Raw genomic sequence first — 25,815 nt, forward strand, 5'->3', positions numbered from 1 at the left:
CATCTTGAACACATCACCAAACTTGCAACTTGCACCCATGCCCTGGGAATTCTGCGTTCGGCTGATCACCTAACCCAAATATTTACGGTGCACCCTAGAGCCCTCGGTCACAAAAACTGTAGGTCTTGGTTGGACTGAGTCTAGTTTGTTGTAAAATTTAATGCCAGACATGTTGTACAGTGTTAAAATTTTTATGGAAGCAAATCTCACATCTATGCATCTCAAGTTCATATTTCAATTACTGATTGTGGTTTTTTTTTTCAGCACAAAGATAAAAATGGTACCATCTACTAATTTGCAAAAAAATCTCAAGGAATCTTTTAACAGAAGTAAGAATTTTTAAAACTCTTTTATTGAAGTTGATTCTACTTACATATTGTCCTGTAAACCATTAATCTCTTCAAATTTACTAAATTTTTTACAATTTCCTTTTTTTAAATAAATTTTCATAGTCTCTCTAATTGGCATAAATATGCCTGGTTGTAGTCAGACTTTTGGGCACTGATGCCAAACCTTATTACACCAACCTGTTTTTGTGCGGTAGATAGAGACCACATTAAAAAAATCGCAAAAAAAAAAAAATATCATTCGAAACTTCACGAAAAAATAGTTTTCACAACACTGTTAATTTTTTTTTTTTTATTTGGTGGATAGGAACTGCATAAAAAAGTCACATAGAAAATAACCGTAAAATTTACAAATGAACTAGGAATTGCTTCTTTAAAGGAAATCAAAATAAACCAAGTGATAATTTTCCCGAATCATCGGTCAAAATTTCACAAAAAAGAAATTTTTGGGAGGTCAAAGTGACTTCCCATTGGGGCGCCGCCCTGTGGTCACTTGAAGATACTACCTCACACTCTTTTTATAAATAATTTCATCGATTGAGTCCCAATCTGATTGACATTTTTATTGAGCCGACTTTTTAGCTAAAACCGCAGCAATGAATCTTACACATCCATTCGTCTATAAAATTCCTCTGCCAAAATCTTTCCTCAAATATCTCCTCTGGTCTGAACTTCTTCAAAATTGGCAGGAAATCTGGGACACTGCAGAAACTGGTCGGAGAGTTCATGATTTCCTGCCAAAAGTAAAACTAAAACAATGGTGCAAACATCCAGTAGAAGTACAATTTCTCAGAGCACATGGACCATTTCTATCGTATCTACACAGATTTAAGTTAATTAGCTCACCATTATGTATATGCAGTCAACCTGGAACTCCTGAACACTTCATATTCAACTGTCCTCTAACCAGCTCTTTCCATTGCACTTACAATTCCAACTTTTCTTTCTCCAAAAATATTTCTCACATTCTATCTCATCCAGTTATACGCAAGAATATCCATAAAATAATGTCGCTTCTCATATCTCAAGCAGATAACTTTAAATATCCAGCCTAAAAACTTTCAAAATTGCCGTTTACATTGTATTTACCAGCCATCCCAGTCTTATTTAACTTCTTCACTTGTATATTAGTTCTTTTTATTTAGTTCTTTTATTGTTTGTTATCTTATTATTGTTACTGGTTTTTGTAACTATCAAAATTGTTCCAGCGAGTGTCGCTCGTGATCTGTTCTGTTCTCCCCAGTCTCCACATCTGGTTAAACCCTCACTAGGGTCGGCACAGTGGTGATTGGTGGGGTTTAAATAAATAAATAAATAAAATGCACCGCACAAAAAAAATTCGCACAAAAAAAAAAGTCGCACCAAAAAAACGCACATAAACGGGTTTGGGTGTATTTGTTTATTTCAATATTGAAGAAAATGAGTAGCATGATTTAGACAGTGTGTGTGCACATTGGGAAAAAACTGTTGGTGAGATAAAATGCTAGTGCCAAATTTATTTACTGATGTAATTTACAGCTAATTCATCATTATTGTAACTCCTGGTAAATAATTTATTCAACTAAAAAAAAAACTACTTGGAAAAGTGAAATAGTACCATCATATGTGGGGAAAAACAAAAATAAAAACACCACTGCGAATCGGGAGTCAAACGAGATACCGATCAATTCGAAATTTTCCAAAGAAAACAATAGGACCAATCTCATAATTGTACGACTTTAATTAGCGGAGATATTAATTAAAACGTTAATTAACATAACGCTATTCAGGAATTTTTATTTCTTTCCTGTTGCCATTTTGCATATGGGTGAGCAAATAAAATTCTAATAATTGTGTCAAAAGAGATTTTTTTGGCTGCTGTCCAAATCTTAAAACAACGTTTCCATCTAGAATTTCATTTTTAATTAGTTTAAAATTGGTTGCTCTATTCGGACATTTATCGTCTGTCCTTTCTTATTTTTTCACATTCAACGTTCTTAACTTTTTTCAGTATATGAAAAATGTTTCTTTAGTAATGTTTATTGATTGAAGTGTAAGTTTATCATTCACCGGCCTCATATTTGGGTACATTTAGGATGTGCGACTAATTATGTTTATTTTGTTGGACTTTTTTCCGTCACATGGGTGAGTTTTCGAATTGTAATAAATCTCTTTTTCCTTCCTGTTTCGATTTTTGCAATACAGTTTGTATCGTTAAAAGAACACGTTGAATTAAGATTGTTTGGATTTCTTTAAGTGAAACAGAGTTGAACAAAAAAGATTGTTTTTAAGGATTTTAACTAAAGCTTAATTGGAATCTGATGGCTTGATATTAAATTAATGCTTATTGGTATTTAATAAGTCTTGGTGCTTTAGTTTCACGTAATCAACAAAAATGTGTGTGTTATTTTATGCAAAAAGCTGATTGTAATTGCACATAAATATTTCAGATATATTCTTTTAGATTTAATTCAGTTTAAAGTGAGCACAGATTATAGTTGAGAATGCATATATTTTCATCTTTTGTGCTAATTGAAAATACTCATAACTTGTATTATTGATAAATATGATTAACGTTAAAGAGGTTTTTGCCAAAAATATGCTCTACTGGTGTTTTGCAAACCTTGTGATACGCGTATTTATTAACTCCTCAGCGATTTAGAAACTGATGTGAGAGTAATACAAAAAAATCAATTGGACATCTCTTTCATTTTTTAAGTAGCTCGTGCAATGCCGGGCACGCAGCTAGTATGTTTATTAAAAGTAGATGTGACAAGTGAGTGGAGGTTGTAAGGTGAAGTGTAAATGTATGACAAAGGAGGAAGGGGGTTTGAAAGATGAAATAAAAGTGACATCATCTGTGGAGAGTTCTAATTGAAAGCATCTGGGAGATGCTAGAGAAAAAAAAAAGTTCCTTGAAATTTCTGCATCTAAGGTAAAACACCAGTAGTGGCCAAGGTTTGAACACACTCGCCAATGTGAAGTACATTTTTAAACTAGGTCTACAATATTAATTGCCCCTCTTGATACTCAATGAGCATTTATAGCCCAACACTTTCTAAGTCTTCCTAATTTCAAAAAATACCAGAATTTCAATTTGTTCAATTTTTAGCAATTTTTTCTCAAACCTCAAAATTGGCAGGAAATCTGGGACACTGCAGAAACTGGTCGGAGAGTTCATGATTTCCTGCCAAAAGTAAAACTAAAACAATGGTGCAAACATCCAGTAGAAGTACAATTTCTCAGAGCACATGGACCATTTCTATCGTATCTACACAGATTTAAGTTAATTAGCTCACCATTATGTATATGCAGTCAACCTGGAACTCCTGAACACTTCATATTCAACTGTCCTCTAACCAGCTCTTTCCATTGCACTTACAATTCCAACTTTTCTTTCTCCAAAAATATTTCTCACATTCTATCTCATCCAGTTATACGCAAGAATATCCATAAAATAATGTCGCTTCTCATATCTCAAGCAGATAACTTTAAATATCCAGCCTAAAAACTTTCAAAATTGCCGTTTACATTGTATTTACCAGCCATCCCAGTCTTATTTAACTTCTTCACTTGTATATTAGTTCTTTTTATTTAGTTCTTTTATTGTTTGTTATCTTATTATTGTTACTGGTTTTTGTAACTATCAAAATTGTTCCAGCGAGTGTCGCTCGTGATCTGTTCTGTTCTCCCCAGTCTCCACATCTGGTTAAACCCTCACTGGGGTTGGCACAGTGGTGATTGGTGGGGTTTAAATAAATAAATAAATAAAATACACCGCACAAAAAAAATTCGCACAAAAAAAACGCACATAAACGGGTTTGGGTGTACAGTGAAACCTGTGTAAGTTGACCACTTGCGGTGCAGTACTTTGGGTCAACTTAGACAGGTGGTCAACTTATAAAGGGGGTAATGTTTTTTTTTTTTTTTTTTTTGTCATTTCTTGCACCATGTATTCATTTTTTGACTAATTGACACTTACTCTTTCCGTTCAACTCACTTTCATTGTTTAACATTACTTTGAAACAATAATTTAAAAAGGTAATACAAATATTTTTAGAGGTTATTTTCTCAGAATGACATGTATCATGTAAACTTAAAATTTCAGTAAATTGATCAAAAAAAAAAAAAAAAAATCATTGTTTATAAAAAGTTATTTGATATTAATAGTTCCGAAAAATTCATAGCTAATCAAAAATAACAAATTTTTCGCTTATTTTTTTTTTTCTCATATACATTCAATACATTTATAAACATGATGATTTACTTTTCAACAAAATAACTCCTTATTGAAGTTTGGCGCACTTATTAGACACTAGTTTTGGAAATTCCATATGTGTCAGCTAATTTTCTCTGAATTTCTCCCTTTTCAATTAATTTTAATATTTCATACTTTTTATCAATCTCAAGTTCAACTAACTTTCTTTTTGAAACCATCTTATGTCAAACTATAACACAAAGAGCAACAAGATGGACTCTCATAGTTCTAAAAGAATAGTTGAAAATGAAAATGTCCTATTTCTTAATCCCTTGCACCAGAAATATTGCAATGCAAGTAACTTTTACTCTAGCACAATTCCAGTGTTGCCACAAAATATTGCAACTGGAAAAAAATACTTTGTACTTTTCTACTGACACATGTTTTCTTTGAACAGAAAGTACAAAAGGTAATCTCAAATAGAACAACAAAAGAAAAACAAGTTTGGAGAATAAAAGGGTTCTTAGTAGTTTTCCAATGTGGTTAAACTTACAAAGAGGTTTAGTTATGCTGCTGTTTTATTTTGTTGGTAAAATGCTGGTCTGGTATCAAAAATATTCTTGGAAAGCTATAAAAAAATAATAATGAAATAAAATAATTTGCTAAATTAAGTTTTAAAAAATAAACCAAGTGGTCAACTTACAAAGGGTTTTTTACAATACTCCAAACCAAATTCGGGGTACATTAGTGGTCAAGATAGACAGGTGGTCAAGATAGAAAGGTGGTCAAGTTACAGAGGTTACTTCATTATACAAAGGACTAATTCCGTTCCTGACAAAAGCGGTCAACATAGACAGGTGGTCAACTTACAAAGGTGGTCAACTTTACAGGTTTTACTGTATTTGTTTATTTCAATATTGAAGAAAATGAGTAGCATGATTTAGACAGTGTGTGTGCACATTGGGAAAAAACTGTTGGTGAGATAAAATGCTAGTGCCAAATTTATTTACTGATGTAATTTACAGCTAATTCATCATTATTGTAACTCCTGGTAAATAATTTATTCAACTAAAAAAAAAACTACTAGGAAAAGTGAAATAGTACCATCATATGTGGGGAAAAACAAAAATAAAAACACAACTTTTAATAATTTTTGCTCTGTGCTCAATGTATCATAATGCCTACGGAGTGGAGAAAGTTCTTTTTCCTGACTCAGCTAATATAGACAAACACGCAAATGCTTAAGCAATAAATAAATACCTTTGTGCCGAGAAATAACAGGAAATATCCAATGTTGTTTAGCACAAATAAACAGATTTCAGAATACACGTGTTTCGAGGTTTCAAGGAACCCCTTTTTCAATTCAAAGGTGTGAGCTTCTAGATGTAAAGAAACCCAGTAAAAGCAATGAAAATGGACAGCAGACAGTTTAAATATCAAAATAAGCAAAAGCAAAACAAGACAAAACGGAACTCAAAGTCAAGATTTATTGCATGATTCACTCCCAGAGAAAACCGTTAAGCAATTAATTTCAGTAAAAAGACCCATAAAATACATGTTGCTGTCAAAATGAAACCGCTTATTAATAAATTAGCCTGCTTATTCGCAGAAATTTTTAAAAATTTGCAGATACTTATTATATTTTTTTTTACTTAGTTCTTTATTTAGCCTAGTTTTTTTTTTTTTTTTTTTTGTAGTATTTCTTGATTTTGCTGAGCGGTTTTAGCTGTTTTTGGAGGACAAGAGGGGCCCTGGCTTAACGGTCTGCCCCTGAGGAACCCGAAAAGGGTAGTACAAGCCCGGGTCCCTCGTTGTGTACCATATCATAGCAGTATTTTACTTGCACAGAATTTAGTAATTTTGCTGTTGATCAATATAGGACTGCAGGTGCATTGCGGCATTTTTTTTTTGGAAGAAATTATTTGAGTTCACAGACAGTTTTTCACTTTATCTAGGTTTATCACCTTATGTGTTTTAAAATCTAAAGGATATAATATGTAGATATCAACTGCAGCCATTTAATAAGATTATCTCCTGGGTTCTTTAAGAAATTAAATTAATGAGTTCATTTGTGCTGGAAAATCTTCCACTTTAGAACAAGGAGCTTTGAAATTTATATTTTACATTTGTTTGAACAGCATTGATTTAGGAAAGCACAAAATGAGAATTTCTTAAAGAATGGAATATTTTAATTTCCTTCATTCATTGTACTTCACTGCACAGTAATTTTTAATGAACATTTTTGAGCATCTGCAGGATATGAATTGTAACACACTATTCACTGTGATTTCTTTTTTTATTTTTTTATTTTAAGCCAGTCTTAATAAATCAGGAGCTTTAAATATAGCTGAGAAATTGGGGAGGAAAAAAATCATGGAGCTCTACAAGTCTCTAAACCAGGAAGTTGCATATTGTTTTTATATTCAGTAAATTACCGCCCATTAGCCAGGGCTAAAGCAGAAATACATGAACTACACCGCCAGCTCAGTCATTTCCAACCGAGGGCTGCAATTTCGTGCTTATTAGCACTCATCAGCCCGGCATAGGAAAGTGACTGAGCTGGAGATGGAGAGATTGCATGATTCACTCCCAGAGAAAACCGTTAAGCAATTAATTTCAGTAAAAAGACCCATAAAATACATGTTGCTGTCAAAATGAAACCGCTTATTAATAAATTAGCCTGCTTATTCGCAGAAATTTTTAAAAATTTGCAGATACTTATTATATTTTTTTTACTTAGTTCTTTATTTAGGCTAGTTTTTTTTTTTTTTTTTTTTTTTGTAGTATTTCTTGATTTTGCTGAGTGGTTTTAGCTGTTTTTGGAGGACAAGAGGGGCCCTGGCTTAACGGTCTGCCCCTGAGGAACCCGAAAAGGGTAGTACAAGCCCGGGTCCCTCGTTGTGTACCATATCATAGCAGTATTTTACTTGCACAGAATTTAGTAATTTTGCTGTTGATCAATATAGGACTGCAGGTGCATTGCGGCATTTTTTTTTTGGAAGAAATTATTTGAGTTCACAGACAGTTTTTCACTTTATCTAGGTTTATCACCTTATGTGTTTTAAAATTTAAAAGATATAATATGTAGATATCAACTGCAGCCATTTAATAAGATTATCTCCAGGGTTCTTTAAGAAATTAAATTAATGAGTTCATTTGTGCTGGAAAATCTTCCACTTTAGAACAAGGAGCTTTGAAATTTATATTTTACATTTGTTTGAACAGCATTGATTTAGGAAAGCACAAAATGAGAATTTCTTAAAGAATGGAATATTTTAATTTCCTTCATTCATTGTACTTCACTGCACAGTAATTTTTAATGAACATTTTTGAGCATCTGCAGGATATGAATTGTAACACACTATTCACTGTGATTTATTTTTTAATTTTTTTATTTTAAGCCAGTCTTAATAAATCAGGAGCTTTAAATATAGCTGAGAAATTGGGGGGGAAAAAAATCATGGAGCTCTACAAGTCTCTAAACCAGGAAGTTGCATATTGTTTTTATATTCAGTAAATTACCGCCCATTAGCCAGGGCTAAAGCAGAAATACTTGAACTACACCGCCAGCTCAGTCATTTCCAACCGAGGGCTGCAATTTCGTGCTTATTAGCACTCATCAGCCCGGCATAGGAAAGTGACTGAGCTGGAGATGGAGAGATTTCCATCTCCAGCTCAGTCACTTTCCTATGCCGTGCTGATGAGTGCTAAAAAGCACAAAATTGCAGTCCTCGGCTGGAAATGACTGAGCTGGCGGTGTAGTTCAAATTGTTTTTGTATTCAATACAATTTCGTAAATGTTTAATTAATCCTTTTGATTATATTATTTTTCTACCATCAAAATTTACATTGAAAGCCTCATCATACTTATCATTTATTTGTAGCATTCAAAATTTTTCCCATTGTGGAAAAATATGGCTTTTTGCAGCAAAACAAGTAGATGCAATCACTTTGGTTTTTTATGGTTCCTTTCCATTTGGTTTAAGAATTATGTTGCATGACACATCCAATCTTTCTAGTCCTTTCTATCCTAAATAAATAATTTTAATAATAACTTTTTTGTGTCTTCAATACATTTTATTTCTTCAAAAAAAAAAAAAAAAATCTGGGTTTCCTCCTTTAGTTTTGAAAAATTCTTATAGTTAAAATTAGTTTATCCAAAAAAAAAAAAAAAAATGCCAGCCCTGATTACTTTATTATATTTACTTTTTTTAATGTGTAAAAATTTAAAATTAGATTTAATATTCATTGATATTTGTCATATTTAAATAGAAATTTAATTTTTCACTACAATTATAGTATTGTTGTTCTTCCTTTACTTCAGTCCTAGATTTCTTAGAGCTCAAGAGTTCAGTAATATTTCATTGAGAAAAAGTATGTATACTTATGTTTAAAAGAAATCAATTTCACTAATGCTTGTTTTATGATTTTTCTCCCCAGCTGAAATGATTTGTGGAAATTGTAAAGCAAATCAGGCCCAGTGGCAGTGTGATAAATGTGAACGTAATTTCTGTAATGCTTGCTTCGATGAGGTATGATTAGTTTTCAGAGAAAATTTGAAATTTATGAACTTTTTTATGTTTTTTATATATTTTTTATTTTTATACTTGTATCAATCTTTTCATTTATGACCCACTTTTCTTCAAATCTGGAAACAGAGTGTAAAACTTTTTTAATGCGTTAGATTTCTTCATGCACGAAAAACACTTCATAGTAACAAATACTGTGATTAAGAAAATGTTCTTAAGAATAGAAATTATTTTCAACATTTTAAAAGAAGATCCGTTCTACTTTTTTCTTACCGAAATCTTAATGTAATTGGGATTGAAGCGGCATGATTTGATTTTCATTACAATTAAATTTCAGAAAAAAGAAAAAAAGAAATAACTACATAGACAGTCTGAGATGCATTTATCCAACCGCATTGATGGTTCACTATGAAACTGTTTTACATTTGTTTGATTTCTTGAAAATTTCTTTACTTATTTTTTGCAGGTTCATGTCCATTTGAAGAAGCATGAAGGAAAGAAATTGTTTGCTGAAGTGTAAGTTCTTATCTTTTCCCAATATGTACTTTAGAATTTACTGCTTAATATATTTTGAAAAGTTAGTGTTTTCTACTTTCTTCATTTCTTTTTCTTCTAAGTTTTTTTTTTTTTTTCAAGCAAGTTTAAACTTTTTTGGTCATAAAAATGTAGAGTTTTTAGGAAAAAATATTCAAAATTGTTTTTCTCCAATTTCTATGATAGAAGTGATATTCAAGTGTTTAAAAAGACAGCATTAGAGTTTGTCCCTGAATTATTTCACACCTTGAGAGTTGGGATGAGGTTTGTGAAATTGTGACAGTTTGTGAGGAAGGGAAGGGAGGAGGTGACAAAAAGGGTGGCATCATGCCTTTCTTAAATAAGGATCCCCTATAATATTAAAATCTGTTCGCGTCCGTCTGTCTGTCTGTCTGTCTGTCTGTCTGAAGATCAATCTTCTCGAGAACCACTGCGAATCGGGAGTCAAACGAGATACCGATCAATTCAAAATTTTCCAAAGAAAACAATAGGACCAATCTCATAATTGTATGACTTTAATTAGCGGAGATATTAATTAAAACGTTAATTAACATAATGCTATTCAGGAATTTTTATTTCTTTCCTGTTGCCATTTTGCATATGGGTGAGCAAATAAAATTCTAATAATTGTGTCAAAAGAGATTTTTTTGGCTGCTGTCCAAATCTTAAAACAACGTTTCCATCTAGAATTTCATTTTTAATTAGTTTAAAATTGGTTGCTCTATTCGGACATTTATCGTCTGTCCTTTCTTATTTTTTCACATTCAACGTTCTTAACTCTTTTCAGTATATGAAAAATGTTTCTTTAGTAATGTTTATTGATTGAAGTGTAAGTTTATCATTCACCGGCCTCATATTTGGGTACATTTAGGATGTGCGACTAATTATGTTTATTTTGTTGGACTTTTTTCCGTCACATGGGTGAGTTTTCGAATTGTAATAAATCTCTTTTTCCTTCCTGTTTCGATTTTTGCAATACAGTTTGTATCGTTAAAAGAACACGTTAAATTAAGATTGTTTGGATTTCTTTAAGTGAAACAGAGTTGAACAAAAAAGATTGTTTTTAAGGATTTTAACTAAAGCTTAATTGGAATCTGATGGCTTGATATTAAATTAATGCTTATTGGTATTTAATAAGTCTTGGTGCTTTAGTTTCACGTAATCAACAAAAATGTGTGTGTCATTTTATGCAAAAAGCTGATTGTAATTGCACATAAATATTTTAGATATATTCTTTTAGATTTAATTCAGTTTAAAGTGAGCACAGATTATAGTTGAGAATGCATATATTTTCATCTTTTGTGCTAATTGAAAATACTCATAACTTGTATTATTGATAAATATGATTAACGTTAAAGAGGTTTTTGCCAAAAATATGCTCTACTGGTGTTTTGCAAACCTTGTGATACGCGTATTTATTAACTCCTCAGCGATTTAGAAACTGATGTCAGAGTAATACAAAAAAATCAATTGGACATCTCTTTCATTTTTTAAGTAGCTCGTGCAATGCCGGGCACGCAGCTAGTATGTTTATTAAAAGTAGATGTGACAAGTGAGTGGAGGTTGTAAGGTGAAGTGTAAATGTATGACAAAGGAGGAAGGGGGTTTGAAAGATGAAATAAAAGTGACATCATCTGTGGAGAGTTCTAATTGAAAGCATCTGGGAGATGCTAGAGAAAAAAAAAAGTTCCTTGAAATTTCTGCATCTAAGGTAAAACACCAGTAGTGGCCAAGGTTTGAACACACTCGCCAATGTGAAGTACATTTTTAAACTAGGTCTACAATATTAATTGCCCCTCTTGATACTCAATGAGCATTTATAGCCCAACACTTTCTAAGTCTTCCTAATTTCAAAAAATGCCAGAATTTCAATTTGTTCAATTTTTAGCAATTTTTTCTCAAACCTCAAATGTGATCCAGCAGTGGTTACTTCAAAAGGCAGTGGCCATCTGACATCCTCCCATCCGACGTATTTACATTACATACCTTAAATTCAAATAACTGATGAATAAAATGGATTCAATATGATTATTTAGATTAAGTACCAACAAAAAAATTACACAATTGTTCACTTCTTTCTTCAAAGAACAAAAGTAAACTTGAAGTGACCACTACTTAAGCACTGGCCACTACTGGTGTATTACCTTAGTTTTGGTTTATGTGAAAGTAAAATTTTAACAAAAGTATTTCTTTTTATGATTGATATGCAGTTTTTAAAAGGCAGATTTTAAAATTTCATCATTTTGTTGGTTGGCCGTTTTCACTCCTGCAAGTATTTCAGATCCCTTCCCAAGATTCACTCTATGAAAGCCTATTCTTTTGCAAGTATTTATTGGTTTTGATGAAGTTTTTTGTTATGCAATTGGGTTGGTTCCCTTTGTTCAAAAATATTTTTTTCTGAAATGAATAGAATTCCTAAATGGAAAAAAAAAGAAGCAAAAGTAAGTTAGATCATGTGGTCATGACATTATGACCATCGTAAATTCAAAATTACTAAAGCTTCGGCTATGCTTGGAAGTCGTGCCATGCTTCGCATGAAAAAAATTGTAAAAAAAAATATTGCATATTTTTATTTTTATTTATTTATTTATTTTTGAAGAAGGTGAAATGTTTTAACGAGTATATAGTTAAATTTTTGAAAAGAGGATTTTAAGAAAAGAGGATACTTTTTGCGGGATGAGTTTAGAAAAAATTAAACCCTGGAAAAATGCAAAATAGTTTTTTTTTTTTTCAAAAATTCATAAAAAGTTCAAAAATCACTCTATTTGCAAAAACGTTTGTTTCATCATACTTAAAATTAAATTTCCAACATTTTAGTACAAAAAGTATTTTTCAGGCTCAATGTCTTTGGGATCTGTGGGAACATTAAATAACTTTTTTTCTAATGAAAATATCAATGTAAATTGTAGCCTATAACCTTCCTCAATAATTGGACTATTCAACACAAAAAGAATTTTTCAGTTCAAACCAGTAGTTCCTGAGATTAGCGTGTTCAAACAAACAAACTCTTCAGCTTTAAATTATTAGTATAGATGTGGATGCTCTATTAATAAAAGTTGGTTTCAAATTTGTCTGTAACTCGGGGAAAGAAACATCCATGAGTGATAGTGACTATGATTTTCTTGCATTATGTCATTAAAGTTAATTTTGGTAACCAAATAGTTTATTGGCATAAAATAATGTTAAATTTTTTTTTTTTGTTTTGCCTAAGCAGTGTATTTTATTTTCTTCAGGTATAATACCATGGTACAAAATGGCTGTCCCGATCACAATAATAAAGACATAGAGTTTTACTGTGAACTTGACAACAAACTTACATGCAGCTTTTGCATGCTTATTGGATCACACGTTGGTCATGAAGTAAAGACACTTGTAGATAAAGTAAGTTATTCCCTTTACATTTTACTTAAAAATACTTTTCAGTTGATTGTGTTGACATATGAGGCAGTGAAAAGCAAAGAGATGTAAGTGGACTTTTTCAAGTTTTTAATAGAACAACTTTAAAGATAAGGTAGATTCTAGGTAGGCTAACATTGATTTTTTTTTTCTAAATCATGCTGTACATCAGCACCTACCAGGGCCACCAGTACTATATCTTGCCCCAAGACAGACAAGGGGTTCACCTACCATTTGTACTGGTTATCTCCAAATTTTTGATTTTGCCACTTACATCTGTTTGCTTTTCACTGCCTCATATATAGCCTAAATTCTTAACTTTGTTTTGTTATTTTTTTTCTTTCATAATGTATGGGTAGTTCTCAGAAGGTGGAAGCAAAAACGTTAATTCTGAGCAATTTTTAAAATTTTCAAATTTGATATCAATTTTGTTTTATTGCATAGGGTTGATGTCTGCAATTTTGGAAGTATTACATATGTACCCCAAAGCAGAATACTTTAGGATGTTCTGCAACATAAAATCATTGGACCAAAATTGTTCTGCAAATACTTCAAGCATTGTACATGAAAAAAAAAGTAACATTTTCCACAAATTGGGTGCTGAAAATCATAATTGTTTCATATAGGAGTTTTTTTTTTTTTTTTTTTTAAACTGAACTGTTGCTATTTATGAAAATGAGATATTTCCAGAAACATCACAGCTTTCAACCAAATGACTACTTACAGAGCACTGAATTTGAAAAATTAGTTGATCATGAAAACTATAAAAGCAAAAAACTTTACGAAGGTGTCAAACCTAAACCATTTGAGATTCTCCAAAAAGTTTATTTTCTTGCTAAAATGCATAGAAAGAACAAAGATACAAAATTTTATAAAAATCCGAACCACATTTTTTGGTTAATTTTACATGGCATGAAGCAGCAATTAAAATAATGCTACTAAATAAACAAATTACTAAAATAATAAATAAAATGAGTCAAGGTTTGGGTTGCTTATAATAGAACAATTCAAAACTTTCTAAGTAATTGAAATATTTTCTGGATGCAAAGGGACTGAAATCTCAAACAAGACACGCAATGTCTGGTGATGGACGTGTTTCAATTCTGGCATGTATCCAAAACATACGTGTATGATGGAAATTGTTTGGATGAAGATCGATTGGGAAACTCCTACAATGGACTTATTGAATTCAACATTGCGAGCTTTTTGCCAAATTATCGTATCATGAGAATTTTAGATTTTCTTCTAATTTTAGGAAATCTGCAGAATTTCTATAAAATTCTATCTTGAGTTGGAAGATATTTGTAGAACATTTGCAGTTTCTACAGATTTTCTGTACTGCAGTTTCTGCATATGTTCTGCACTGAAGTTTCTGTATATTTTCTGCACAAATTATTTTCTGTAGAAATTTCACTGGAATTTGCAGAATTTTTGCAATAACTTTATCTGTTTTACTCTCACATTTGAACAGAATTGTTCTGCAGTTCAGGCATCTGTTCTGCAACATACGTCGCAAATTTAGTAGTATTCTGCTTTGGGGCATATGTGGCTTGTTTTCTGCATTTAATCATGTTGGGCCAGTCAGAACTTTCAGTATTGATACATATTTTAATGCATATTACCAATTCTGGTGTGTTTTTTCCCCTCATGCAAGGACAGTTAAGACCCCCCCTCCACTTCCCAAAGGAAAATTCTGTCTGCACTAAGCATGATTGACATTGAGTATTACAAATGTGAAAAATCCTTTTTTTCCCCTGCCTGAAAACTAATCTACAAAGGTAATTTTAAAAAAAGGGGAGGGGGAATAAATGTATAAATCCCTGCCATAAAAAAATGAATTTCTTTAAATCAAAATGGTCAAATCCCATAAAAAAACTTTTCATCTTTTCAACCAATAATGTATTTTTAATTCTAGTAATTAATTTTATTTAGAACAAATCTTGTGCTGAAGATTTAAAAAGAGTTTTGACAGAAATTACTGAAGTGCAGAAACGTATGAAATATACTGATCATGTGAGTTACTTTTCTCTCTTTCAATATAACTTTTCAATTATAATGTATGTAATTTATTTGTATTATGTTCCAAGAAAATGAATTATGTTCGAAAGAATACACCGTAAATATGTAAGCGCATTAAAATGTTACATATTTTGTCATGTCATCTGCAAGTCTTTAGCTGCTATTTACGTTTCAAAATGTATTAATTTATAATGTATTACCTCATTGCTGGCTTTCTAAATATATAAGTAAATAGGTGATGGCCCATTGAATTCATTGGAATTTTTTTTTTTAATTTTGTTAAGAAATCAAGCAATATATAAATCAGTAAAATTGTTACTTAAAACCTGAACGTTAACAGAAAAAGTTATTATTTGAATTACTAGGTACCTTTAATCTAAAAACATCATGTCCGGGAAAAATTAATTAACCAAGAATGATTTTTTATCTGTCATTATCCATTGTTTTTCCTTCTAAAGTGAAAAAATAAAGAAAATAAAAATGAGAAGAAAAGGGAAGCTTAAAAAGTTTGAATGAATAAATTTTGATATTATTTATTAATCATTAATAAAAGCTTCATTGTAACTAATCTTTTTGATCTGGATGCGATAAGTAGATCATCTGGATTCTCTTTTATGCTAATGATTCTGGATAAAAAATTTTCTAAGTATTGAAGTTATTTAATTTTCAAATTCAATATTAAATTGTTCCTCTCTTAATATTTTTTTTTTCAGTTATTTAAAATTTTTCCTTTTTTGTTATTTTTCCGCAAAGTTTTACAGATTTTTTTTTTTTTGTTCAAACCTGATTGCTGAGCACGTGTCACTTGGCATAACTTTTATTTTCAAGGTGGACCGTACAAAACTGGTGGTTAATAAGTTTGTACATATAAATTGAGCACATTAGCACCACTGTGCAAATAATGTTACACGTTCGCCGTTTTGGTGAATTTTCCGGTCTAAGTATCAAGGACTGATTGTGCAAAATTTAAATGATCCATTCTGAGCTGCAGCCTCTAAAATTCAATTAAAACAATTTTCTTTTAATATTAAGTTTGTATTTAGTAAAATTGATCAGAAAAGAGTAATAATGACTTTTTTCCAAAATATTTTTTGTAGTTGCTGGCCGAAGCTATACCTACGCAAAAGGTGGATATATCTAAATACATAAAAAATGTTCATGATCACTTTCATGAATTACATTCATTATTACAATTAAGGTTAGTATTGTTAGTCTGACTTTTGTTGTCTAACTTGAACTTTTGTTGCACTTCAATTGACTGTTGTTTTGGTGTTGATTTTAGGGAAACTGAGCTTATTTCTCAGCTGGAGGATATATCACATCACAATATTCAACCTTTGGAAAAAATGGTAAGCTTAATACAGACAACATGTTCTTAAAAGTATTACTATGTTTTAATTTCATGAAATATATTTTGAATTTTACAGAAATCAGAAGTATCTGCTTACCACAAAGATTTGATTGCTGTAAAAGGAGGTAAGTTTAACTCTGATTTTTTTTTCTTTTCAAATTGTGCTTTGACCCTTTTATTTCCCATTACTACAGGGTAACTTGGAGGGAAAATTTGGCTAGACTTAAGAAACTTATTTAAGGCTTTTTAAGAATTTGGCCAATTTACTGGCTAACAGTTAATTGTTATACAGTGTACAAGTGTACTTTCAACAAGGCACATTGCTGGGTTGCTTTAGGTGGAGATAGCTGAGCTCACAATGAGTTTTGAGCTTATAATTTAAATTATTTGTCATTAAAATTATCTTCTATTTAAAACTAATGTTTTTCTTAAATAATCTTGAAGAATTGTTTTTAGCTTTGTTGTTAAATCTAAAATTTTATTACACTGTTTTTTTTCATCCCATAAACTTTTTTTGTTTTTGCTTCATCGAATTTTCGTTACCATTCCTCCTTCTTCCCTAATTTTCTTATGTGCTTTAGATCATAATCTCTCTCTCTCTCTCTCTTTTTTTTCTTTTTTTTCCCTTTCTGTGAATGCATGCTTTAAATCTAGGGTTAAAAATTTGTTTCTCCTTTTCTGTCAGATGCTGAGAAAGTTGTTGAAAATCCATACCTGGCTGTAAGTGCTCCTGCTTTGCTAAAGAAATTGGAAGAATTCAAGACACTGCCTTATTATCTTGTGGGTATCACTGATGGTAAAGACGAGTCATTAAACATAGAGTAAGTTGAAATCTTTTTTCTTTGTGAGTAGTATTTAGTCCTTTAAATGTTCTTAAAACTTGAATATGGAGTCTGCATGTCTGCCTCCTTGATTTTTTGACAAAATATCTTGATTTTCGATTATGATTTTTGGGCTTTAAGTTTGGTTAGACGTTTTTCATCTTTGAGTTTTTCTCTTGAGCTTAAAATTTCATGCTTTTGGTTTCAAGATATGGCAAAATATACTAGTAAATTAATAATTAATTGCAATTTCAGTTTAGAAACTCATAACATCATTAAAAATTGTAGCATTTGATACCTGACCGTAAAAACATTTTATTACAATTTGTTACTCAAAAAGAAAAAAAAAACAAACTTGGGAGACTTTTTTATGGTTTTATTTTAGGTTAGGACCATTGTGTGTGGGGGGAGGGGGGAGGGCAGTTAATTTGAAAGTGGGGCAAATCAACTTTTTTTTATTGTGAGATATTTTAGAATTTGCATTTCAGTAAATTAGAAAAAATTTTCGAGTATTAATAGATTAATTTTTGAATTGTATTAAGGGTTTCTAAGTCGTTTTTTATCTATGAATCCAATAACATCTTTCAAAAGTGCAGAAAAAATTTCTGTGATCCTAAATGCATTCTTGTTTTACTGTTCCATAAAATTGACCTCAGTTCTTAGAAAAATGTTGTATCCTGTTTATGAAGATTAAAAGTTCAATATGTAGTTTTTGAAAGCAATATCTAAAAGATCAAGATGAAATATATGTTCATTGTCCATCACTCATACGCAAAACATCATGGTCCATTTCGTCTTAAGAAGACTTGCTTTGAAAAATCATTGCACTGCTGTACTGTAGAATTTCTTCAAGATTTTATGAATTGAATAGTACATAAGCTTTTTAAGGAAATGTTTATTTTGATACATTGTAGTTCTTTAATGCAGGGTTGGGAAGATTTTGGACACTACGTTAAAAACCAGGGTAAAACTGCTTTTTACCGTCCTGTCCAAAACTATATTTTTAGAAAAATTGTATTCTGTGAGAAAACATCGAAAACAAAAGAAAATGTATCAAAGTACTGTTTTATACTGAAGATTTCAATGAGAGCATTCAACTTATTTATGCAGCTGATTTTAATCAGGTTGCATAAAAGTTGTATTATTATTGATTAAAATTTCAATTTTTATTCATGAGTTTATTTTATTTTTTTTGATATTAGTGGCCAAATTTCCCTATGCTTCTGCATGTGTGCAAATGGAAAGCAGAGTTGGCAAGGTTTTTACCATTCTGTTAAAACCCCTTGTGTCCAAAAGTGTTCAAAATTTCCTTTTGAGAAACTAGATTTTGTGAGAAAACATCAGAAACAGAACAAAGTGTATCAAAATTATTTTTTTCACTATTTAATATATTTTTTCAATGCGAACATTCAAGTATAAATATAAGTGTAACTTATTTATGCGGCTGATTTTAATCTAGTTACGTAGAAATTACATTTTTCATTAAACATTTCAATTAGTATGCAGGAGGGTTTTTTTTTTCTTTCCATAAACCAAATGTTTCCACATTTATGCATATGTGCGAAAGAGAATGTTCAAATTATAGTGCAATAATTGACTTAAATGTAATAAATTATAATTTTTTATAGTTATAGAATGTATTATATTAAAAATATGAAATAAAAAAGAATAGCACAAGTTTTATGACATTAGTGTTTAATTGACTATTTCTTATTCTTTAATCTATGATTTAAAAAATAATTTTCGTTAAAACATCATGTAAAACTTATTTGCTAAAACCATTTAAAAAATTAAGCTTTTTTACTTCCTTTTACAAAAAAGGAAGTATTGTATTCGTGAAAAAATTTTCACTCAAAAATCGCCCTTAATTTCCATTTTGCTCACCCCCAAATGAATGTTGAGTTTTTTTTTCGATTCGACCACATGCGGAAAAGTGCCTAAGAATGTATAGACACGCGAAATATCCATTTTGACCATCACCGAGGTAATTACAACGACTTTTCTCGTGACGTCTGTATGTATGTGCGTATGTGCGTATGTATCTCGCATAACTCAAAAATGGTATGTCCTAGAAAGTTGAAATTTGGTACATAGACTCGTAGTGGGGTCTAGTTGTGCACCTCCCCTTTTGGTTGCTTTCGGATGTTCCTAAGGGGGTCTTTTGCACCTTTTTGGGGGGAAATCATTGTTAATTTCGATGTAAACTCAAGTGGCGTTATAATTTGTCGGACACTTGGCGATATATCGCCAGTCTTTTGGTCGCCAAGTTTTGTCGCCAACTTGGCGACAAATTTGGCGGAGTTTTTTTTTTTTTTTTTTTGGTTTCAATTTGGCCATTGTTGGTGATATTTAGAGAATAAATATTGAATCACATTAAAATAGCGAATAATGGGGAAATGACATTAAATTGGAGTAAAAGGAAGTCATGTGATGCACACATCAGCTCGTTTTTTTTGCACCTAAATGTGGTACATTTAATAGCATTCTTTTGAGTTATAAATGGAACTGAAATTAGTTGTCTTGGTAGTGCTGTGAATTTCCTTTCATAAATCTACCAACTGTTACACGAGGAAGTTTTCTGTTATAGTTATTGGCAAATTTTTTAAGTAAATATTTTTTAAATGGACGGTAAAAACCACCTGTCCCGTCCTAAACCAGTTTTGGACAGCCCAAAATCCAACCCTGCTTTAATGCCTTTATTATTTAGTTCAGTACTATAAATTGTTAGGCAGTTGGGAACAATCAAGTGATTTTTTTTTGTGGGGGGAGGAGGGACTATAAGCTGGGGGGCTATATCAAGAAGTAATGAATGATTTGAATGGAAATTAGTTAGTATTCAGAATGAAAGAGCCTATTTGGAATTGATGCTCATTTGATTACTTTTGACACCTCTTTATCTTTCTACTGAGCGTTATATCTTTTATTACAAATTGATTGGAAGAACAAAGCAAAATTTGCCAGCATTCTTTAAATATTAAAACAATGTATTTTCTGTCTTTTTAACTAATATTCCGAAGTCATTAAAATATATGTAAGTATTTTATTGCGGGGTTTTAACACTCCTATATTATAGAAATAAAAAATGTATTCTCAAAATGGATACTTTAATTTTATGTATTCCAAAATTTAACTTTATGTCATTAGTTTTATAAAAGTTAGAAATGCATTATAGAAATGTAATTATTATTATTATTTTTTTTTTTTTTTGTGCAAGAACTTTTACTGACCTTTTAAGAGTTAGATCTGTACCTCTGAAACAATTTAACGTAATTCCAAAAATGGCCATTTTCAGGTTATAATGGCTTTATACAGTTGAATCTTGATAACTCGCAGATTTTAACTCGAATATTCCTTTGTCTCGATGTTTTTATTGGGTTTCTAGCTCTTGAGTCTGTTGTGGAAACTTCCCATGACTCAAACTACTAATAACTCGAACGTTTTAGCCGGTACCTTGGGACTTCGAGTTATTGAGAGTTGACTGCATCTAGAATCTTATTCAGCATTGAGTCATTGCAAGGTAATTCTATAAAAGAATTTAGTTTGTAATTATTTACCAGCAGAAAAAAAACTGGAGCCCCATCCTTTGTATGCACCAGACACAAGTTTTTTTTTCTTTTGCTCTCCTGCAAAATAGCAATGTGACTTACGCTATTCTGACTCTGACGTACATATATTATAGTTGTATGTGTAAGGTTGTACGTTAATATGAGGTTAATTGTTTTTACTTTTTCTAGTTTTACTATAGATCCAGAATTTGACAACAAGATTAAAGATCTTTGCAAAATTAGTGTCACTTTCTCTCCAAAGTAAGTATTCTATACTGTAATGTAATAAGCAATGTAAATAAAATACACCTTGATAGTAAAATTGGTTTCATCATAGATAAATGAATAAGTTGAGTATGTATCTTTTGTGTCCTCTGCTAAATTATAAAATTGGTTAATGCTATGATCAAAAACTTGAAAATAATCGGTGCTTACTGTTCTGGTTCTGTACTTATTTTAAACTGTTATTCAAGAGCGGGAGTTATATTATTTAATAATATTGTCAGGGAAAATTTACTTGACTTTTTTGTATTCCATAATTTTTCCCAAGTAAATTTTTCCTTTATATTTGAGCTTACTCTGCACTTTTTTCTCTGTTGAGCTTTTTATTCAATATTTATTTCTATTGTCTCCTCTTTTTTTTTTTTAAAACAAAAATGAGCTAGTGAATTTGATTGAAGAATTCATGCAATGAATAAAAATTAACTTTTAAGTGCTATGTTTTTTGAAAAAAAAATTAATTTTCTTCTGAATTTTTAGCATTTGCTTTTTTTTTTTTTCAATTTAGAAAATTTGAATTTTTGAGCCTTTTTTGTCATTTTATACATTTTTATTCCCAGTTTTCACCACATTTAGGCTTTCAGCGATGGTGGGTCATCATATAACTAATTACAGCTCTTGAACAAATCAACTTAATCAAACCAAGTAATCAAATAAAAAATATTGAATAATTGTCAAAAATTCATCCTTTGAAGTTGTTTCTTTCCTAGTACATTTCATTGTTTAGTTTAAAATATTTACAAGTTAACTACAGCAAAAGATACTCTGAAATGCACGAAAAATATTATAGACTAGAAAATTAGAGTGCTTTGAGTGATTTAACTTGGCTTTTCTAAGGAAGATGGTCTGCTTGACCAATTCCCTGTCACAGTTAAAACAAAGAAAAGAAAAGAAACTTTTGCAAAATAGCTTCCACTTGAAAACATCAATTGTTAGTAATGTTATGAGAAATGTATTACAACAGTTAGTATTATTATTTCAGAATCAAAACAATTCATAAAAAATTAGTCTCTCACACAGGCTTTCATACAAATCTTGATTGTAAAATTGAGTACTTCATAAATTGTAACATGCTTCCTTCACTCTCATGTAGGCATTACTTAAGGCTAAGTTTAATATAAAAAATAAAAAAACTGTCATTGAAACAAACAATTCCCTAATTTATTTCAGCAACTAAACTCCCTAGGGAGGAGGACTCCCTATTTTCTTGTTATCAATTAAAGTGAGACGTCAAAAATCGGGGTAATTGTCAACCATTTAAAGAACTAGCCGGTTCCTTAAAATAGGTAAAGATTAAAGAAATGACTTGGGCCACATCTCTGAGTTCAGCTATTTTTTAGCCATATGAATGCATTATTATTTAATTTCTTTTAACATGTTTTATAAAAGTGGAAGCAATTCTTTATTATATCGTCGCCTCAGAGCAACAGTAGGATATTTTAGTGTTATTTCTGGGATTTTATGTCTTAGTGTTGCTCTGAAGCGACAATATGAGGCCAGAAAAAAGTCGACGTTGTAGCAAACCATTTGAGCTCCATTGTCTGCAGCATTTATTTGTTTACTTTATTTTTTTTTTTAACCCATGTTGTACTATCGTCCTGTATATAGGACAGATCATATTTATTGCATTTTAGCAACGGTTATCACATTTTTAGTTTCTAATTTGGTATTTTTATAAACCCTACATTTGATAAGTACTGTAGACAAAATTTTAGAGTTCAATTATAAATATTTTTATTTTTATTTTATTTTTGAATTTGACAATTTTTGCAGTTTTATAATGCATAATTTAATAATTAATTAAAATAATTGTGTAGAAAATATGCCAAAATCCTCTTTTAATTTTATCATTACTATTCATATACATTAGTACTGAGTAAAATTTGCAAAGATAAAACTGCATTTAAATAGGTTTTATGAAGGTTTTATTAGCTGTCCTGTAAATAGGACGATGGTAAAATCCCCTGCTATGCGCGCTCCATACAAAAGTAGCTGAGCTGTTGGAAAATGGAGTGGAAACTTGATTGCTCTCTTTCAAAACTGAATACTATGAAGTTTTCTCACAACAAGAGTTGAAAAAGCAGGTTTTTGGGGGTCGTAGGAAGTTTTTTGTTGACTAACTTATCATCCGCACTTAATACATTGTGATGCTACCTTCTGGATTGAGTAAAAATATTTGTTGTTCAAAGTATGAACACTGATCTCAGAAGTAAATAAATTAAATAAAGTGTGCATGTGGCATATTGAATAAGAAATTATTAACAACTGAACTAGCTATAGAATATGTAATGTCACAGGAGGATGAACCTATGAGAGTGACCTTGAGTTGAAAATATTGCCTTTTGATCCAGATATAGTCACTGATGATGATTCTAGCATTCTGTATAGTTACGCTGATTTTGACGAAAAACTTCTAGACTCCTTGAGTAATAAACATTTCAAAAGGAATCAACACTAATGAAGAAATGAATATATCAAAATAAAAACAGCCTCAGTGTCTACCCGAAGTTTGCATAACTTTATGAATCACTTTCAAATGAAAATCGTCAGAAGATATTGTTGCACATACACTGAAGAAAACACTCGTGAAACTTTTTGAGAGTGTGGTCGAAAATATGATGAAAGCAGTAAAGGAAAGTAATAAGTAACCGTGGCCTAAGAATAAACATGATTTTTGTTTGCAAACATCAAAATTGAAACACTTTTTCGGCATATTGTTATGTAGCGGATATTATATAATACCCACTGAAATGGGGAAGATGCTCCCGATAAAGGAACAACTTTTGTACGTCTAACTATGTCATGAAAACAGTTCTTTCATATCAAGCTGTTTTTACAATTTGATGATAACTCTACTGCTGATTTAGATAGCTACTGTAAAGTTCGCCTAATTTATAATTTTTTGAATGAAGCTTTTCAAAAAATTGGTGTGTTTCCTGAGCACTCAACCATTGTTGAAATAATTGCCCTTTATTTTGAAAAATTTACACAAATGGGAAGCTCATGAAGTTTGGTAGTAAGCTGCTGATTGTCAACTCTTTTGGTGGTTACGACTTTCCATTTTATACTATATCAAGGAGCACAAAAAAAGATGTCCGATTCCGAAAATTGTTTCTACTGTCATAACACAGCTAAAAAGATGAAAAATGGAAAGAATTACTCAGGTAACACAATAAATAAAACATTTGTTGATAATTTGCTGTCCATTATTAAAACTTCAGCAGGGCACAAAACATACATTTTTTTGTCTTATAATATTTTTGTTCATCTCAGAAACAAACAACTATTTGAAACGGGAACAGTAAGGGAAATTGGAATGAGAAAATGTCCCTTAGAACTATCCAAAATCTTGAAATTTTGAAAATTAGGGGATTAAAACATCCGCTAGGAAATTTCACATGAAGCACAAGATCACAGCTGTTCGTTGAAATGATGGCAAAGAAGTATCACTTATCAGCAATTTTGAAGATACAAAGTTTTTCAAAAAAAAAAATAAAACACAGAATAATGGAAAATTGAAACTAAAAAAAAAAAAAAAATTTTTGTACTAGTGTAAAAATGGTGTGGACTTAAATCATATAGAAATATTATGCATCCATATGTAATACAAAATGGTAACGACCGACCATAATTTCGAAATGCCTTTGTAACAGTACTGGATGCTGCTTGGAAAATATCGAAGCTGTTTGCTTCAGAAGAAGCCTTAATGTTTATTGAAACCTGTAGAAAAGGTACTATTGTTTACATGGGTTTGTGTGTACTTCTAAACATTGCTGAAAAGCAACTGTCTGTTCATCAAAACAAGACTTGAACCATACCGGAGAACCTTTTGAAGCTGCAGACTAAAAACGTTTTAGTAAAAACTTCGAACTGAAAAAAACACAATAAGTAGAAGCATTGTATTAAGAAAAACAATGGCAGTTCATGAAAAATATTGTTTAAGACTTTGCGTACAGTGTTTTCTTCCATTTCACACGCACCAGAATGCTTGATTGAAAAACCAAGTATACAGTAGTGGATTGTACCATCGTCCTATATATAGGACAGCTTGTAAAATGGAAACAAATACATATTTGGTAATGTTTAAAATTTTATGTGTATTCCTGAGGTCTCCCTAGTCTGTAATAGTAATTTTTATGAAAAATATTAAGTTTTTCATAATGTGGTAAAATATGGGTTAAATTGAGATTTCTGTAAATTGCTGGAGTGAAATAATTTAATTCTTAATTTATCATTTGCTGATTGATGTTTGTTGATGTATTGAAAAAATTTTTAAGATATACATGCATAATTTTGATGAATATTACTTACATTTTTTAAAATCAGTTAAATTTAACTAAATGTACTCCAAATATATATTTGTAATGTGATTATTTACTCTCACAATATTTGTTTGAGACTTTTGTAAGAATTCTTATAGTTGTATAGCTATAAATGACGTTTTTATTAGTAAAGTCATGAATATTAAGTTTCGGACAGGGACCAGGCAACATTAGCACATGGCAGCCTGTAATTTCAATTTTATTCCCTGTTTTCATGCTCCTTCAGGTTGAAAAAATTCTTTTTATGATCGCTAATGTTTTATCAGTGCTTTATTTTCAACTAGCCGCCTGCAGCGACCAGCTGATTCGCCTTCTTACGCCATTCGCCTTTTATGCAAGCAGTCACCTACGGCGGCTGTTTGGCTAACTTTACCTTTGTACTTAGCATTTGCCGCCTTTGGCGGCTGTTTAAATAAATTTGGCAACAGTATTAATCAATTCATCTCTATCTTTTTTTTGTGCCATTCACATTTTTATGGCAACACTTCGGTGGCT

At 31.0% G+C, this 25,815-nt stretch overlaps 1 protein-coding gene across 1 annotated transcript in view; it reads left to right on the forward strand.

Moving 5' to 3' along the window:
• Positions 1–279: 279 nt before the first annotated feature.
• LOC129227865 (RING finger protein 17-like) overlaps positions 280–25,815 on the forward strand; it is a 100,978-nt gene continuing 75,442 nt past the window's right edge. The window contains exons 1-10 of the mRNA XM_054862486.1: positions 280–329; positions 8,965–9,056; positions 9,520–9,569; positions 12,821–12,968; positions 14,916–14,996; positions 16,100–16,200; positions 16,285–16,351; positions 16,430–16,478; positions 17,039–17,174; positions 20,909–20,980. Of these exons, the coding sequence (XP_054718461.1) occupies positions 8,970–9,056; positions 9,520–9,569; positions 12,821–12,968; positions 14,916–14,996; positions 16,100–16,200; positions 16,285–16,351; positions 16,430–16,478; positions 17,039–17,174; positions 20,909–20,980 (791 nt within the window). The 5' untranslated portion in view covers positions 280–329; positions 8,965–8,969. The remainder of the gene's footprint in view (positions 330–8,964; positions 9,057–9,519; positions 9,570–12,820; positions 12,969–14,915; positions 14,997–16,099; positions 16,201–16,284; positions 16,352–16,429; positions 16,479–17,038; positions 17,175–20,908; positions 20,981–25,815) is intronic.

Source organism: Uloborus diversus, chromosome 1 (genome assembly GCF_026930045.1).
Source record: "Uloborus diversus isolate 005 chromosome 1, Udiv.v.3.1, whole genome shotgun sequence".
In the NCBI taxonomy this organism is placed as follows: Eukaryota; Metazoa; Arthropoda; class Arachnida; order Araneae; family Uloboridae; genus Uloborus; species Uloborus diversus.